The following is a 17,574-nucleotide window of genomic DNA, read 5'->3' as shown; positions in this document are numbered from 1 at the left end:
GTATTCTTTTAGTTTTCTCAAACTATATTAATCAACCAAGACAGAGTTTTCTTTTTCTATAAACATTTTGTTAGGTCTAGGAGGGTCATTTGTGTGTCTGTTACTTCAGCGGTTTGCGTTTGATGAGCTGCAGCCACTAAATAAAACCTTGGGTAACACATGCTCCAAGAACTCAGTGCACACCTTTAAAAATATGCATGTGACTATATATATATATATATATATATATATATATATATATATATATATATATATATTCTGCTTTGCAAACATCAACAGCCACAGTCATATTCACTCACATATTCAAGTTAGTCTTTTTTTTTTTGTTTCTTTTTTAAGGTAGTTGCAGAAATAAAATAATTTTTGAGTCTCTCGCATTGTCAAAATGCAATGCAAATGTATTTCAAACAAAAATACATTAAATGTAATAAAATAAAAGAACAACAGTAAAACTGTAGTAACCAAACTTATAAAAGTGTTTATGTGCTTGATGGTGATTTCTTGTTGATTATGATTGATTCATCAATCTATGAGTTCTTTTTTGGTCCGAGTTTCCCACAGTGAAGGAGTCCCACAAGCAGTATCAGAAGAGCTACCATCACAATAGTTAGGATGACCCGCAAAAGGAGGAGGAGGTGAAAGAATTGGTCCGAACAAAAACATGCCTCTCTGGGAAGCCCTGCAACGACACCACGTCATCATATGTCACACAAAACTCATTTACATGTTTTTCTTTTTACTTCTTACCATTTTGTCTTCTTGGGACACATTAAACTTCTCTTACTGTAATCCCAGGGGTAGGGTTAATTTTATGTATAGGGTCATTTAAGAAAATAAAGCTTAAACTGTATGCCATGACAGACAACAAATGTGTAGACAATTTATCCAAATTTCTCTGATGTTTTAAAGCAACAGTATTACAAAATACAACTCAAGAGTTCAATATAAGTGCTGTAAGTAGCTATTTATGGTTAAACAGACACAACAATCAAGCACAAAATCCTTATTTTGATATTTTGAATCATGTTTATGTGTCACCTCTAACAGACAGCCATTTTTCTGATGATTCTCCTACTCCAGATATTGTGCACTTGTAAAGTCCTTCATGACTCATGTAGACTTGGTGGATGGTCATGTTTCCCACAGAGCTGGTCCCAATGAAGAGGCCATCTTTATAGAAGACAGCTGGAAGGTTTGCAGATGTCTCGTTTAGGCAGCTCAGAACCACAGTTTCCCCCTCCATCACAGGATGAGCAGGGCTCTCCAGGGTCACCGTGATATCTGATTAAAGTAGAGTTTATGAATATTTTATAGTCACTGGGTCTTTTACTGAGTCTTATCAACACATTGTTTTTATTTTGAAGAGAGGGCTTGTGTCTATATTATATGTTTTATGTTTATTTTCTTGTGTATGATTTTCTTCTGTTCCTGTTAGTTCTGTACTATATTATTTGAGATCTTCAGTCTAGTCATCAATGACTTCTTCCTGTATGAGTTTTCTTCCTGTTCCCTCAGTCTTCTCTTTGTGTTTTTGGCTTCTGCTTCTGTTTCAAGTCTGTGTCTCCATTTTCCCCATTTGTGTGTGTGTGTGTATGCACTGGCCTATGGAAGACCTATGCAAAGGAGTTTTCACCAGGTGTGTGAGTTTCAGAGTCAGACAGCTGGTAGCGATCAAACACCTGTCCTGATGATCTCATTTGGCAACTTCATAACGAAGCAGCAGTGGCTCAGGCTTTTCTGGATCATTTCCCTGAAAGCAGTTTCTAAAGCACTACTGCTGCAGTTTTTTGAAATTATTGTGAAGTTATTTTCACCAGTCTGTCACTTTGTGCAAGATTTGGAGTTTATGAGACATCAAGTGGTGAGACTGACTGGATTCTGTGAGAAAACTGACATTGTCTCAATTTAAGCCCTGTGGAAACTGGACCTTCCAACTGCTCTGACTTTTTTGAACTCTTTTGCTGTTCACTGTATATAAATGCATGTGAGTGAGAGTCTGGCCTCTATTTACGTCACACTGAAAATGACTGTTTAATTAACAACTGTGACACGGTACTATGAGACACAGCACAAACCAAAACTAAACACACTGAAAATCTTTAAAGAGGCAAGACAGATTATCAGTGTATCTATTATGTAATACAGCATTTTCCATAATTTTTTATGTGGATTAGGAATTTGATGCAGTCAGCATTTTTATAGATGGTAAAGGCTGTGCTTTCTTTTGTTAAATAGGTAAGATATGTATGTATGAAGTAGTGTAAAAAAGACAAAAAGAAGTGTAAAAAAATGATTCAAATTCTCTCTAAATTCAGGGTAATCATCAGAACGTTGCCGAAATCTTCATTGGCAGTTTCATTTGCTGTAACTTTAAAATGTTTCTATTTGTGACTCACCTGGGATCTAATAGTTCCTTGCAAAAACAAAACAAACTCAAAACAAAACAATGAAGAGTTTGTTTTTGTTTTTATTTTTTTTCCAAAATTGTTTTGCAGTGAAATTACTGCATGTGAACCATGAAATGATAAGGCTTAACAGGAGGGTTTAGAGCAGCGGTCCCCAACCTTTTTTGCGCCACGGACCGGTTTATGCCCGACAATATTTTCATGGACCGGCCTTTAAGGTGTCGCGGATAAATACAACAAAATAAAACTAGTACCTGTACCGAAAAAAAGAAGATTTATTCATAACACACGTGAAAAGACCCAGGAAAAACCGAGTTAACGATAAAAACGATAACAAAATAACGCTGAAAACCGATAAAAACCCTGGAAACCATACATTTCACACCTGAGCCTTAACTCTCGCGGCCCGGTACCAAACGACTCACGGACCGGTACCGGTCTCAGGCCTGGGGGTTGGGGACCACTGGTTTAATGTATAAACGACAGAAGATGAACATTAATAATAAGTATTACCTTCTTGGTTTTGTTCTTCCAGAGTCTTATTTAGCACAATCAACCAGCTTTCTGGTGATTCTCCAGCTTCCAAGATGGTACACTTGTAGAGCCCTTCATCAGATTTGGAAACATTGTGGATGGTCATTTTCCCAGAATAGCTGGTCCCAATTTTTAAGTCATTTTTATAGAAATCAGCTATTTGGTTTAGAGAAGCTCCCTTCTTTCTACAGCACAGGTTGATAGTTTTCCCCTCCATTACAGGTACAGCAGGACTCTCCAGGATCACAGAACCAACTGAAAAAAGAAAAAAAAAGAGAAATTGAAGCAGAGATAGTTATCATGAGTGACAAAAAGACTATCTACAAGTTCTAAAATAGGAGCTGTAACAAAATACAAACTTATTAATTGTACAATGAAAAAAAAACAGTGTTTAATAAATTGTTGTAGATGTTATTCATAGGTTCACAGCATTTACAAGCAGAATATTTGTGTATTTTAAGAGTCTGTCTAATTTAATCTGCTTTACAAACCCCACAAGAAGCCTTCTTGCACTGGCATCACACTTACAATATTTATCACAGACAAGAAAGCAAATATGTATTGCTGGGGCATCGTCAATAACCAAATGTGATTATTGACGCTGCTTACTTTACTAATAACGTTCAAACAATATATATAAATGCAATAAATGAAGTTCACTAAACGTGCAATTTGACTTAACATTGGGATAATTTATTCAAAATAAGTACATTTTTAGCACTGCCTCAAATTGGAAGATTGAATATTTAAAGGAAATGTCTTGGAATTCTGCAACACTTAATGAATGTAATACTATTGTACGGGAATGAACTGATCAGACCAGCAATTTATGGTTCCGGTTAAATTTTGATAGAATCTTTCTGAATTTTTCTGCATTTAGTAATAAAGTTGTAAAACTTGGCAAAGGGGAGCTGTATTCAATAATCAATAAAGCTATCCTACAAGATGTAACAATTGGAGATGTGTACTTGTAATTTTTTAATATGCCCTTCACTTTATCATCACTTGCTGGCCACAATTGAGTTGGTTATTTGATGATTTACTTCTGATTTCATTATTCTTCCATCACCATTCTTGAATATATTGTCGGTCTTTTTAAATTAAATTCTTTAGATGCTGTAAACTTACTAGTGACAGTGATGCTGAGAGCATTGCTCTTCCATCCTTCTTCATCTTCACACCAGTATTTTCCAGTGTCAGTTTCAAAAGCATTATTTATGGTGCAGTTCACTGTTGGCGTCACTGTGTAATTTGTACATGTTGGAATGAAATCTTCAATATTTCTTACCCCTCTCCATTTAGCCTGGTGATTTAAACCATCACAGCTAAAACAGATGGACTCATACTCAAAGAACTGCAGTCTGGTTGGGAAGACAGTAAGAATATCTGGATCTGAAAAAAGAAAAAAAAGAGCATATGAAATTAAGGTTTTTATTTAATTATCCACAATTCTTATATAGTTATACATTTTTTTATTTTTTTATGTCATTATTTTTTTGATCACTCGATACACTTACTGATATCAAATGTCTAATTAGCAGTTTCACTTGAACAACAGTCATTCTTGGACTACCCGTTTCAGATGAACGGCCCAAGTTTAAGAACTTAGTGACACTTTTTTATGGGTACACAAAACATTGAACACCTCATAATGAATACATGTTACATACATACCCATACACATATATTTTGTGTTAAAACACTTTGAACAGTGAATCCCATTTTTTATTGAGAAACTTTAATGATTAAATGATTTGGAATTTAAAAAAAAAATACATGTCCATGAACTAAATTTCTTTTATTTGAAAATTTTAATTAATTTTTAACCATGTGATAATGAAAGATACTCAGCTGTGATAGGGGTTTTGACTGTGGCTTTAGAGCAGTAAGAAATAATTAGCCTTGCAAAGCAGTTCAGCAAAATTCAAATATGCATCTGTTTTTGTAAAACTTAACTTCTCACCAGTTTTTGAAGTGTAACTGTGAAAACAGTGTGCAGTCAAAAGCAAGAACATGTTCGGGACTGGAGGAAAAAGAGAGTAGTACATCAGTCATGCTGTTGATGCTTGGATCCAAAGATATGTGTTAACATAGTAATATCATTGTAATATCATGTATATTATGGCCCAAAGAAACACTTTTTAAGCCCATTTTATGAAATTTAAATAATTCCAGGCACAAAGAAAGTTATTGCCCATGTTGTAAACATTTAATCTCTAACAATTCTTCTTTGATACATTTTTTATGTATAATATATGACAACTATATATTAAGAATAAAAAATAATAATAATTAATTGATGAATTATTGGTGAATAAATATAGGTACACTCAGTACTCACGCAGACAGGTGAAAAATGTTTTCATCTCCATGCTGTCTAGCCTGACTGACCGAGCATCACAGGTCTACAGAAAGACATAACTTATTTCATACTTCCTGTGCAGACTATTTTGGCACATATGTAGGTTTGAGTCAATAACAGTCTTGTTATTTCCGGCGCCATCTTGTGTGGCAGCCTGTCATGGCAGCTCTGCTTATTTGTGAGCTTTTTCTTATTTCCTACTTTTATTCTCGTAACCTTTTAACTTAAGTGGAAGCATTTTCATTCTGTTATCATGCACTACGGTTTTGTGCTAGTTCTGGTAATTTCTCTCTTTTTTTCAATTTTTTTCACCCGTGTTTGGAAATCCAGAACGTGGCTCCTTTTTTTTTTTTTTTTTTAAGGTTCAACTATACACTCTTAGGGGGGGGTAAAAAGTTAAAAACCCACACTAGCAAAGAAACTAGAACAGAGGATCTTTTATTTATTTGTCATTGACAGCAATCAAAACTGAGAAAATTGTGCCCACCTGGCTCCAATTGCCACATTTACAATTACTTAAATTTTTTTTATTGTTTTCTTTTTAAATGTTGTGTTTTATAATGTGTTTTATTTTATATTAGAAGATCGAAAGCAAACTCTCTTGGTTGGGAAAAGAAAACACAATGGCGTCATTAATCTTCTAACTTCTCTGCTTCAACCTCAGACATTCCATGTGAGGGTGAAGAGGTGACCCTTATGGATAAGATGGTGAAGGTTTGCTGTGTTTTGGTGATCATGTGCCCCAGTGTGGTAGTGAAACCAGGGAAAAATGCTCTTGTTAAATAAGTCTTGTGCTGTATATGTAGTGATAGGTTTTCAAAAGAGCCAGTAAATTACAGAATGCTAGTAGTGGGTGATATTATATAAATGCTGTCATGATTTTATGTGAGCATTTTGTCATTTGTAAACTATACATGACATTGATTCTACATTGATGTGATGTTCTACAAAGTGGTTTTAATTTTAAAAAAAAGGAAAAACATTTGTTTGTTTCTTTATTCAACATTTGAACAGTGTTACTTAGTTAGTGCATTTTCAGTAAATGCAAATTATTTACTTGGCAATGCACTTCAGGCATGAATCTAGACCCCCTAAATAAAACATGGGTTACTCAGAACACAGAGAAATATTTTCCCATCAGTTGATCCAACTCCTCCACAGTAGCAGGTGGAATTTCTTTTTTTGACGACAGCTTCTTTTACCTGTCACAATGAATGGTCTGTTTATGTTTTGATCGAGAGCCTTTTTTTTGGGTAGCTAAACAGTAGAAGTCTATCTTATGGCCAACCTCTGGCTGTATCTTGGTCATATTGCCCTGCAAAACCCAGTATGCAGGTTCATCTGTAACAGTCCTTGTGCCACAGATCACCACTGTTACTTCTACTTTAAACAGAAGAGCAGTGACATGGCTGCAGGTCTCCGCGACTCCGGCCGTGACAGGTGCAGTGGTCGGCTTCAACCTTCCCTGTGATGCTCACAATGACCAATGGCTGCAATGCTGGTTCATTGAGTCTTTGAGAGTGCAGGACCTGAAACACACAGACAAAGTTAATTTAAAGACAAGAACTTTAATGAAGCAAGGCTGACATGTGTTTTATCTACTTTCAAATCCATTTATCATAAATGTAACAAAGTAAGCACATACATGCAATTTTTTTCTTTTTATGTATCCATCTATAGTTTATCATCTATAGTATCACTGGTTATATTCTAAATCTGCCTGTTTTTTTGTTTTGTTTTGTTTTGTTTTTTGTTTTTTAAACCTGCCAGCAAAAAATGAAGCTAAAGTATGTAATGCAAGGATGTATTCACTGTCAAGATGAAGAAAGCATAAAGTTTGACTTTAAGTGACAATTAGGGACCCCTAATATGATGAGGAGACTCTGCAGGTCATTAATCAATGTATAAAACCAAAAAATAATGTATTTTTAGTGACACAGGACACAAACAAGGAAGCAAGATGTATAATTAGGATTATTTATAATAAATATGAATTAATTTGTTCAATTTCTTTAACCATAGAGAATAACTAAATCCTTCAGGACAATGTCACATCAATGCACTGAACTCACTATGTTATCCATCTAACAGAGCCTCCGCATGTTCTCACTGTAATTTCCCCTCATGAATGAATTTATTAATTAATCTGAATGTTCAGGGTACTCAGTACTCAAGCTTACTTACCTTTGTTTGAATGACGATGTATTCACAACGTAGAGGCTTAAAAATAACCAAATCTTGTATCCTATCCATGGTGAATTGGATGTGCGCCTCCAGAGATTTATAATTACGAAATTGGTTCACCGTGTATGCCCTGACTCCACAGACAAGGTACGAGAATAGATCATGGCAAGTCAATAGCGGTTGGTCTTCAGGATTCTTCTCCACGGCCGTATTTCATATGGGTCCACATTTCCAATGCACACTATTTTTTGCCTTTATTGTCTCTTTACATCCAGACGCAATTTGTCTCTATACCGTCCTTTTTCTTTTGAGATCCTTTTATGTATGGTTCGTAGCAATCTTCCTTCCAACACAGTGTGTTTGTTTTGACTCGTGGCCTGCCAATATGGTGCCATGCTCGCACAATGCACATTGAGGCGTTTGTGTTAAGTCAAGTCCAAAGCCCTATATCCTTTGAACAGAGCCACGGAGGGCTGTGACTGCAGTAACTGCTGCCCTTATCATGCCAGATATTGAAGAAAATAAATGTTCAGAGATATATCTCAGAACAACAAATATGGAGCTGAACACTTCTTCAAAGGAAGTTTCCACCTGATGTTTTGCATGGATAAACCACACCTCTACTAGCCCTTGCAACCTATCCAGTGTGTACAGTATATAAAAGCATTTGGACAATGATGCCATTTTTGTAGTTTTCGCCTCTGTACACCACCACAGTGGATTTTAAATCAAACATTGGATGTGTTATAGAATTGCAGACTTTCAGCTGTAGTTGAATATTGTAGTAATACTTTTGAATACCAAAATTACAGCCGTTTTTATACATTGTATCCCACTCTCAGAGGCACAAAAACGAACATAAATTTTAAGGGGGATGCCGTGGTTTACACTTAGCACTCCCTGATTTGTACTCCTCAAGGTCCTTCTGCATGGCAACGGTCATAAACCTCCAATCAGGGATCTTGTCCTGTGTGAGAAAACCACTCTCTTACAGTTGTTACCAGGGATCTTTATTTTCATGTTAAAGTAAGCTTTGACTGACACAATGAAGTCTCTATTTCTTGTTGACTAGAGCATCCTGTTATTATACACCCAAGGCTAAGCAGCCTGTCCTGTCTGAAATTGTGTTCTGTGAGCGTTTAACAATTTACCTTCAACACTCAACTCTTTCTATCTCTCTTAGTTAACACTTCATAATGCTTGTATCCTTTTATTGAGGAGTATATTAACTATTATGATTATACACTGCGATCAATATTGAAAAGAAACTTTATTAAAAACTTATTTCTAACAGTTGCTGTTCCCTTCTAATTATCCAGAGAAGAAAGGCTTTTAAACATATATTACATACATGTCAGAAATTAATTATGAAATAAACAAACAACTGTTCTAAACCTTTTTTTTTTTACCTTTTTTTGGCTACTAAAAGTCTTAAACCACTTTGAATCCGGATGACCTTGACCTCAAGGCCAAGTTTAGAGGTCAACTTTTCTAAGAATCTTGAGAACGAAGAGGCAAATTCATATCATAGGTGCATGTACTAAAAATCTCCCATGAGTTCCAGTCCTGGTGAAATGGAACTGGAAATACCATAGGTGCATCCACTAGGATGCTGAGGGGCAGTACTGCTCCTACCAGTATTTCTTAAAGTTACAGCTGTTCATTTTTTTCTAATATTTTTTCTTGTATTTTTATATTTTATTATGAATTTATTAAGTTTTGCTTGTTTACTTGAGAAACAGAAAATATAACTTCAGTTAATCAAAAAAAATCTACTTTTTGAGTTTTATTGTGGATGTAACTATGTTCAGTAGAGGAGATTAAGACCATTAACATGACCAAACAGACACACTTAGCCTACATGGTCCAAGTAGCTTCTTTTTTTCTAAAAGGAGCAATATAATTGCTTCACATAAATGGTGAAAAGAAGACAAAATGATCATTATGCCATAAATAATTGTTCTGTGTTTTCACAGATTAGTTTTTTTAAAATATGTCCTCATTATCATTTAATTACATCTCTTTTCACAAGAGAAAGAAGGGGTTTAATATGTAAACAGAATTTGTATCTGGAAATGAAATTTAGAAGTTAATTAATTTAAATGTTCTTTTGTAGAAATCATGAAACAAAGCAAAGACTGCAACATTAAATCATGACAAATGAGAAATCCTGACAAATTTGTTAAGTGATTCCACATTTATTTATATTACATCAAACGAAGTCTTGTGGCTACATGAAAAATTATTTATTGCATCGGTTTTTTTTTTTTAATTTCATTTGTTTGCATTACAACACAATATTTTCACTATAACTGTCAAGGCAGGCAGGACGGACTCAGGCGCACACTGAGAGATACAGTTAAACAGTGCTTTATTAATCCACACCATATATACATATATATACGTGGGGGAGAAAGGGTTCCAGGGGTCCACAGGGTCAGGGAAATACAAAGTGTCCACACACGCTCCGCTCCCTCACTCCTCACAGGTTATCCCTCGCCTCCGCAGGGACCATGACAATAACACAACCAAGCTAAAAAATATGTTGTAAAGCATTTTTTTGAATTTTACTCACACTTAACTCAACTCCTCTTATTCCAAATATACACAGACTGAAAATGCAACCCGAGATGAATATTTAAGAAATGTGACCCAATCTTAGCAAACAAAACAGCACAGTAAACGGGTTGCACAGTCTCCGTGATTGAGCTGACACTCCTTTCACTGATCTGTAAAGAGGGAGAAAAGAGGATTAGTATTTTTAATAACCAGAGCTAAACCAGAACTAACTCATGTTTTGTTGCACAAGATTCATGTGTTCAACAACTATGTTTCCTACCACTAGGTGATGACAAAGACATGATTCATGTTACTTCCAAATATGCTTTTGACCCATCTTTTCTTTGTTTTTCGTTTTATTTCACTTTGGAGTTTCAGCAGTTGACAGTATAATCCATCAAATATGCCATTCAGATATTTAAAAGTACATGTTGTCTTTGCATTTAATATATTCTTTTTAAATATTTATTTGTTCATATAATCAGTTTATTATTTGAATATTAACAGCATAGTGTGTTACTAGCAGAGGCCAAGAAAATACTGTTGAACTGAAAGAAATGCACTTAAGCTGTTAAATTTAGTAGTACTCAATGTACTTGAGGCAATTAGTTGCCTTATTTTTTTATTTTTTATTTTTTGACGTTTCATGTGACATGTTGTTCACTTTTTCAAATTTGATGTTTGACTGTTGTTTATTTAAAAATGATTACAATATTGAGTTTTGCTATACTAAAAAAGTGACTCTGTTGTACTCATTCCTTTTAAGTTGTGTCATCTTTAAATGGGGGATATGAATGAAAACTTTAATTACAATTTAATGAATATTTTTAAATTTAATTATGAAACATTTCTATTTTTTAGTCAGACAGTACATTGTCAAATGTAATTAAAATACTGAAGTGCTGACAGCCTTCAACATTTATCTCCATCTATCCATCGATCTTCTTCCACTTAAGCAGCCTAAGCAGAGAAGCCCAGACCTCCTTCTCCCAAGCCATCTCCTTCATCTTATCCGGGGGAACACCAAGGCATTCCCAGGCCAGCCGAGAGATATAATCTCTCCAGTGTGTCCTGGGTTTGCCCCGGGGCCTCCTCCTGGTGGGATATGCCCGGAACACCTCACCCACGAGGCATCCTTATCAGATGCCCGAACAACCTCAACTGGCTCCTTTCGATGTGAAGGAGCAGCGGCTCTACTCTGAGCCCCTGTCGGATGGCTGAACTACTCACCCTATCTCTGAGAGAGAGTCTAGCCACCCTTCAGAGGAAGCTCATTTCTGCCATTTGTATCCGTGATCTCATTCTTTCGGTCAAAACCCACAGGTGAGGGTAGAGATGCAGATTGACTGGTAAACTGAAAGCTTCGCTTTTACACTCAGCTCCCTCTTCACCACAACAGACCGGTACAGCGTCTGCATCACTGCAGCCGCTGCACCAATCCGTCTGTCAATCTCCTGCTCCTGCCTCTCGTCACTTGTGAACAAGACCCTGAGATACTTAAACTCCTCCACTTGGGGCAAGAACTCATCCCTAACCCAGAGTGGGCAATCCACCCTTTTCCGGCTGAGGACCATGGCCTCAGATTTGGAGGTGCTGATTCTCATTCCCACCGCTTCACACTCGCCTCCACCGTTCCATAGCAAGCTGTAGCTGTAGGCTAGCATACAATGAATGGTAAATGGTAAATGGACTGGTTCTTATATAGCGCTTTTCCACTCTTCTGAGCACTCAAAGCGCTTTACACAACTTGTGCATTCACCCATTCACACAACTGACATTCACACACATTCATACTCCGATGAATGCATCGGAGAGCAATTTCGGGTTAGTATCTTGCCCAAGGATATTTGGCATGCAGACTAGGGGAAGCCGGGAATCGAACCACCAACCTTCCGATCAGTAGATGACCTGCTCTACCACCTGAGCTACAGCCACCCAATGAAGCCAACAGAACCACATAATTTTCATCAATTTAGAAAAAAAAATAAGGAAATTGTTTGCCTTAATCAGTTCTGCTGACTTCTTTGGGTTTACAATCATGAAATGGACTAAAAAAGAAACAACAACCAAAGTATCAAAAGAATCCCATACTTCACCACTTAACTGCAGAATATTGGCATTCCTGAGGAGTGAAAGCTGGATCTGACAGAGTAGCTTGCACCATGAAGCTGCATTCTCCTGAATCTACAGAATCTATGGAAATAACCAAAATTACAAACCTTTGTATATATAATATTTAAAAAACTGAAATTATGTTACGAAACGTAGGATAAAACTGATATTTGATTCCTATTATTTAGAACATGCATACATTTTTATATACACTTTTAACATTTGAACCATGTCTGTGAAGGTTCTCAGTCATCCAGGTCATCGTAGCCTAAGCTTGGAAAGAAAAGCGTCTGGACTTCTTCAAGTTTGTTGAAGACGTTTCATCTCTCATCCGAGAAGCTTCTTCAGTTCTGAGAGCAATTAGTGGAGAGTCCCAGATGTTTAAGCCCTATTGGGAGTGTCCCTAAGAGGGTCATGACCCCCTAGTGATGCTCTGCCTAATCACATGAGCCAAGGTGTGGAAACGGGTGTCAAAAATGTCTTCAAGTAACTTAAAAAAACACCTTTCTTTCCAAGCCCCTTAGTTTTTTTTCCCTTTCCCTAACGGGAACAGGCTTACTTCAGTCACTGGTAGTTGACAATGGAAACATTTTTATTTCTAATGGGAAAGGACTTGTGGTACTTAAACCTCTAGAATATTTTCTTTGTGCTAAGCATTGATATGATGCTTAACACTTGAGATGCCAAGTTTTTTATTATCGAGGCTAAGTATTAGAGTAAGTTATTTTTTTCAGTCTCTCACACTAACATCCAGATTCTATTTTTAAAACACAATTCATATATAAAGTTTTAGCTTAATCAGGAAAACTGTTGTGGAGTTTATGCAGCATTAGTGTAGGATGTGTTTTAAATAGCTGCATAAAGTGGATACCAAGGTGCACATCCTCCTGCACTGAGGCAGAAGCACTAACTACAAGCCAAGGTCCTGCTCATATAGGGTTGAAAAGCAAAAATGTAAAAATCTGGACAAGTGGAACAAACACTGAACAAAAGTGAAAAACAGGCTTTTAAGCAGGTTGATGTTGCTTGCAGGTAAATAGTTTGTCTGAAGCAACAGAGGAATTGTATTTGCCAATTTCTCATAACAGTCAGCTTTAATTTACGTTTCAAACTTGTGTGAGAAAATGTGTGTAAAATACTTCATACAATATAATATAGTAAAGAATTAAAATATGAATAGTCACCATATATAGGCTGCAGAGTATTGTTGTCAATGAAAGTAGAGTGTAATGTGTGAAAGGAGGGTTCATCTTTATCTGGAAAAGAAACTAACAGAACATATATTGTAGCATATACACATTATATATTGTAGAGTAGCATTTTAAGAGTTAACTTATCATCTAGCTGTTACCACAGGTCAATTTTGGTTTAACAGCAGATTGCTATTTAGGTATAAATATCGCATGCAGCAGCCTCAGACTGCAGACTAACACGTTCACAGAACTCACTTACCTTTTTGTGTCTGTGGGTTTGTGACTTTGTTTGTCTCGAGGCTCAAATTATCAGCGGCAGTTTCAGTGTCTAAAAGAAAATGCCAGAGACTATGTGAACTTCAAGCAGAACGGCTATAAAGCATTTCTTCTAACAACTACAAAACAACAATATATTTTTACAACTATTTCTCATTTACAAATTAATGCTATTACTGAGCATATTACAGTGATGTTATGTCATGTGTGATATGATATGAAGGTGTGCATAGAAGAGAAAATTAAAACTGGCTTTCATAGAAAAATATTCCAACAATAGTTTTTGAGAACTATGTTTTGGTAATCCGGGGCCCTCATGGATAAGTTGGTAACTGATGTGTGGAGGGAGGTAAACTGTTTTTAAGGGTGAAGACATGCAAGGAGGCTCTCTGTCTCATTACAGATAGTGCTTTGGTAAGGCAAAATGACTTTTTAAGTGTTTTAATATTTTTAAATTTTCCACTTTTTCCCCCACTTGATTTTCAACAGGTAAGAAAGGTCCATGTACATTTTCGCATAATTGTATAATGTCTTATACCAGTGTTTCCCAAAGTTTTTTTTTTTTTTTTTTTTTGCTAGGCCTCCCTTTTTTTTTTTACAAGAAAATCTTGAGTGAACCAGGGGAACAAATTATGGCAGGTTCGGCCTGATATTATTTGTATCCCACTGTAACTTTACTGTATGAAGAGCTCACATCTCCAAAATTTCATTATAAGAAGTGTTTGAACTAAAAATCAAGAATGTCGGATACTGTTTGTCAGTGATTTGGACAGCCCAGACTGTGCTCCAGGGGGTGTGCCCCCCACTTTGGGAACCACTGGCTTATACCAACATCACATCCTTCCATTGCTTTTAAATATATATGTGTATCTGTATACATGTATCTCCCAATAATGAAAATAGTAAGAGGAAAAAAAGTGGCTGAGATCCTACCTCTCTTCAGATTCTTGGCAACACCACACTGCCTTTTGTTTTGATCATGCATTTTGATCTGTAATAACACTAAAACATTAAAGAGAATTTTCATTATCAACATGTTGTGTATTTTACATATATATATTTTTAAAAACATAACATGTTATACCTAGCTTCATCTTCCAGTAAAGAAGTCCCAACACCAGAAACTGCAGCGCCAACACAGCAGTGAGAACAACCCACAGCAGGGTGTAGTAAACGTGTGCTGAAGGAATTTCTTCATGAGATAGTGGAAATACAGCTAATACTGGAAATGGAGAAAGAAAGAAGTTCTTTACGGTTGTTGTTTAAGTTATTACAGATTTGCTACAAAACAGGAAAGCAAACTATTTGACTAATGTTCACAATACTGTTACAATAAACTATACATATATTACAAAGGAAAAAGACAACAATTGAGAAGACTATGCAATCCTGTGAAAAACTAAGTACACAGTCACTGCTTTCATAGGAATTATAAGGTAAGTAGCAGACAGGTGATAATTCCCTTGATTAGTTGATCTCTGTAGCCAACTCTGTAAAAGGAGTTTTGATTGTGTGTTGGTCTAGAGCATTCAGATGTATATCAATACAATGCCATTATCTTCCTGTGAGTGAACATCTGAGCAAATTCACCCCAAGGTCAGACCTTGTAATGGTCAGAGAAATTCTAAAAATTCCAATAACTGCATCTCAAAGACTACAGGCTTCAGTTAACATGTTAAATCTTAAAGATCATGAGAATTCAATTAGAAAAATACGGCTTGTTTAAAAGGTTTGCCAGAAGAAAGCCTCTTCTGTCTAAGAAGTATATGGCAGTATAGATTAGCTGTGTAAAATTGCACCTGAAGAATCCAGAAAACATGTGGAAAGACCAAAGTGAAAGTATCTTGCAATAATGCACAACACAGGAGTTGGCAAAAACTAACACATTTAACAGCTGTCATGCATTGAGATAGAGGGGTGCAATTATGGGCTTGTATTGCAATCACAGGATCTGAGCACTTTGCAGTGACTGATCCAATTGTGGAGGTGGAAAAAAGTCCTGTCCATCAACACTAGTCCTTACCAGTTTCTCTGTGGCAAGCTGAATTGCCTTTTATTGTTATTTATATGTTTTTCTTTGTCTGCTTAGTGTATGGTTTTATTATTGGAAAGCACTTTGGTCAACTGTGTTGTTTGTGCTATATAAATAAAGTTGGATTGGAACTTTGATGATAAATATGAAAAAAACATTGTAGATGTAAATGTGAGGCCTTCTGTATTTTCATGCATTGCAACATGCATGCATTGACCAACTTGCCTATAAAGAATATATCAGATATGAAGTTAATAAAGATAGTAAAGCCTGAAAACTTTACCTTCAGTCGCTGAATCAGCAGAATTCTTAAGGGTCACAGCTCTGCCTTCAACTGACAAAAAATAATTTGAACCCACATAACTGTATTATAATATATAAGATAAGATGACCTTTATTAGTCAGCAAAAGAATGAATATGTGTCTGTTAGAACAACATCATAGGTATGCCATAACCACAAACCCTTTTGAAATCCTAAACTGTAACTTACTACAAAACTTGACAGTTCTTTAGAAATGTGGCTAGATATTGTGTCAACACATACACAATGACTGTAATTGTTCAGTGCACATTTTCTCATCAATACTTGCAGTACATTTCTGGCTACTTCTTCTGCCATCATATTTTTCTAGAAGAGATATAATCCTTTCAAACAGAGAAACTCTACTGCCAAATATTGATTTTAAGGCTATACATCAGGGGTTTCACACTCATCTTACTTTGCGCTCCACATATACCCCACTTTTTACTTAACTGGGCCACACCAGTGAAACTCCCCTTTCTGTCGGGGTAAAGAAGTTACATAACTGTTTTTTCTACACAATAAGGAAATAAGGAAGCCTTTTGTCCTCAACAATGAAAAATGGCTGGAGAAAAAAAACAGGTATTACTTTATTCAGCTCAGTGCACTCAGCTTTGCAGCCAGATGCTCCTCATTTTATGTTTTTGTTAGTTTCTTAAATTTCCCTGACATGCTTGCATTTAAATCAGGCTCCCCCAACTCTCTATGTACCTGGCCTGTACCACTAAACTTGCTGTCTTTATATGGAATTTCTGCCCCACTTCCTTTCAAGAGTTGTCTTTGCCTGTGATTGGCAGCATGGTGTCTTGGTCAAAATAAAGTCCTGCTCTGCCTGCATGTATTTTCATGCAGGCAAGGGTGTGCATTAATAATTGACATATGTAATTAGTTTCAATTCCAAAGTTCATGCAGCACTGCTGAAACATTCACATCTGCCAAATAAGCCCTTTAAGCTGTCTTAACTTTACATTTTTAACAACTATCTGGCTATTTTTTTATTTAAGTCTATGCTAGTCAGTATTGCTGGGATTTACTGACTCAGGATTACTATAACAAAAACAACAAAAATGTTGCATACCATCCTCTGCATTGGATTTCCTTCTGATAGCCAGCCAGCTCTCTGGTGATTCCCCAACTCCATGTATTTTGCATTTATAAAATCCTTCATGAGAGTTTGAAACATTTTGGATTTCTAACTTTCCATCATAGCTGGTACCCATGAGGAAGCTATCTTTGTAGAAATCAGCTGTGAAGGTTGAGTCTTGTTTGTCTGCCTTCTTTCTACAGTGCAGAATAACAGCATCTCCCTCCACTACAGGACGAACAGGACTCTCCAGTATCACAGCACCAGCTGAAAATGCAAAGAAATTTATAAATGTTACAAATGTGCAATGGTTTAGTCATTATAACCTTCACATTTCAGATTTTAATTCTGATAATAACATACCTGAAACAGTGATATTGACAGTGTTGCTTCTCTCTGCTCCACTCTCACACCAGTATTCTCCACTATCTGAAGCAAGGGCATAATTGATCCCACAATTCTTGATCACGGTGCTATTGGAACATTTTGAAAAGATTTGCAGAGTGTTTCTCACTTTCCATCCTGCTGAAA

At 36.2% G+C, this 17,574-nt stretch overlaps 2 protein-coding genes across 2 annotated transcripts; both read right to left on the bottom strand.

The window, feature by feature from the left end:
• Positions 1-492: 492 nt before the first annotated feature.
• On the bottom strand, positions 493-5,386 carry LOC309701838 (contactin-3-like). The gene is made up of 6 exons (XM_082526117.1): positions 5,281-5,386; positions 4,903-4,962; positions 4,068-4,331; positions 2,919-3,194; positions 1,039-1,281; positions 493-679 (listed from the first exon to the last, which is right to left on the bottom strand). The coding sequence occupies exons 1-6, from the start codon at positions 5,309-5,311 to the stop codon at positions 528-530; spliced, it is 1,026 nt and encodes a 341-aa protein (XP_082382243.1). The 5' UTR covers positions 5,312-5,386; the 3' UTR covers positions 493-527.
• A 6,291-nt stretch (positions 5,387-11,677) lies between these two features.
• Positions 11,678-17,486, bottom strand: LOC309701869 (uncharacterized protein). Its single transcript, XM_082526184.1, has 8 exons — positions 17,407-17,486; positions 17,038-17,310; positions 15,941-15,991; positions 14,710-14,847; positions 14,559-14,627; positions 13,609-13,677; positions 13,341-13,424; positions 11,678-12,237 (listed from the first exon to the last, which is right to left on the bottom strand). The coding sequence occupies exons 2-8, from the start codon at positions 17,177-17,179 to the stop codon at positions 12,137-12,139; spliced, it is 654 nt and encodes a 217-aa protein (XP_082382310.1). The 5' UTR covers positions 17,180-17,310; positions 17,407-17,486; the 3' UTR covers positions 11,678-12,136.
• Between the last annotated feature and the right edge of the window lie 88 nt (positions 17,487-17,574).

The sequence above is a fragment of the Aulonocara stuartgranti genome, assembly GCF_965226115.1.
Source record: "Aulonocara stuartgranti genome assembly, chromosome: 3".
NCBI classification, from domain to species: domain Eukaryota; kingdom Metazoa; phylum Chordata; class Actinopteri; order Cichliformes; family Cichlidae; genus Aulonocara; species Aulonocara stuartgranti.
The sequence above is the reverse complement of the archived record's forward strand: the minus strand, read 5'-3'. Positions and strand labels throughout refer to the sequence as shown.

Coding starts and splice junctions, on each gene's coding strand:
- LOC309701838 (XM_082526117.1), bottom strand. CDS start 5,311: ATGGAGATGAAAACATTTTTCACCTGTCTGC. Junction 3,195..4,067: donor TCTCAGCATCACTGTCACTA/GTAAGTTTACAG, acceptor TTCTTTTTTCAG/TTGGTTCTGTGATCCTGGAG. Junction 680..1,038: donor AAAATGGCTGTCTGTTAGAG/GTGACACATAAA, acceptor GTGTCGTTGCAG/GGCTTCCCAGAGAGGCATGT.
- LOC309701869 (XM_082526184.1), bottom strand. CDS start 17,179: ATGGGTACCAGCTATGATGGAAAGTTAGAAATCCAAAATGTTTCAAAC. Junction 15,992..17,037: donor GAAATCCAATGCAGAGGATG/GTATGCAACATT, acceptor ATTTTTTGTCAG/TTGAAGGCAGAGCTGTGACC. Junction 14,848..15,940: donor TGCTGATTCAGCGACTGAAG/GTAAAGTTTTCA, acceptor CTCCATTTCCAG/TATTAGCTGTATTTCCACTA.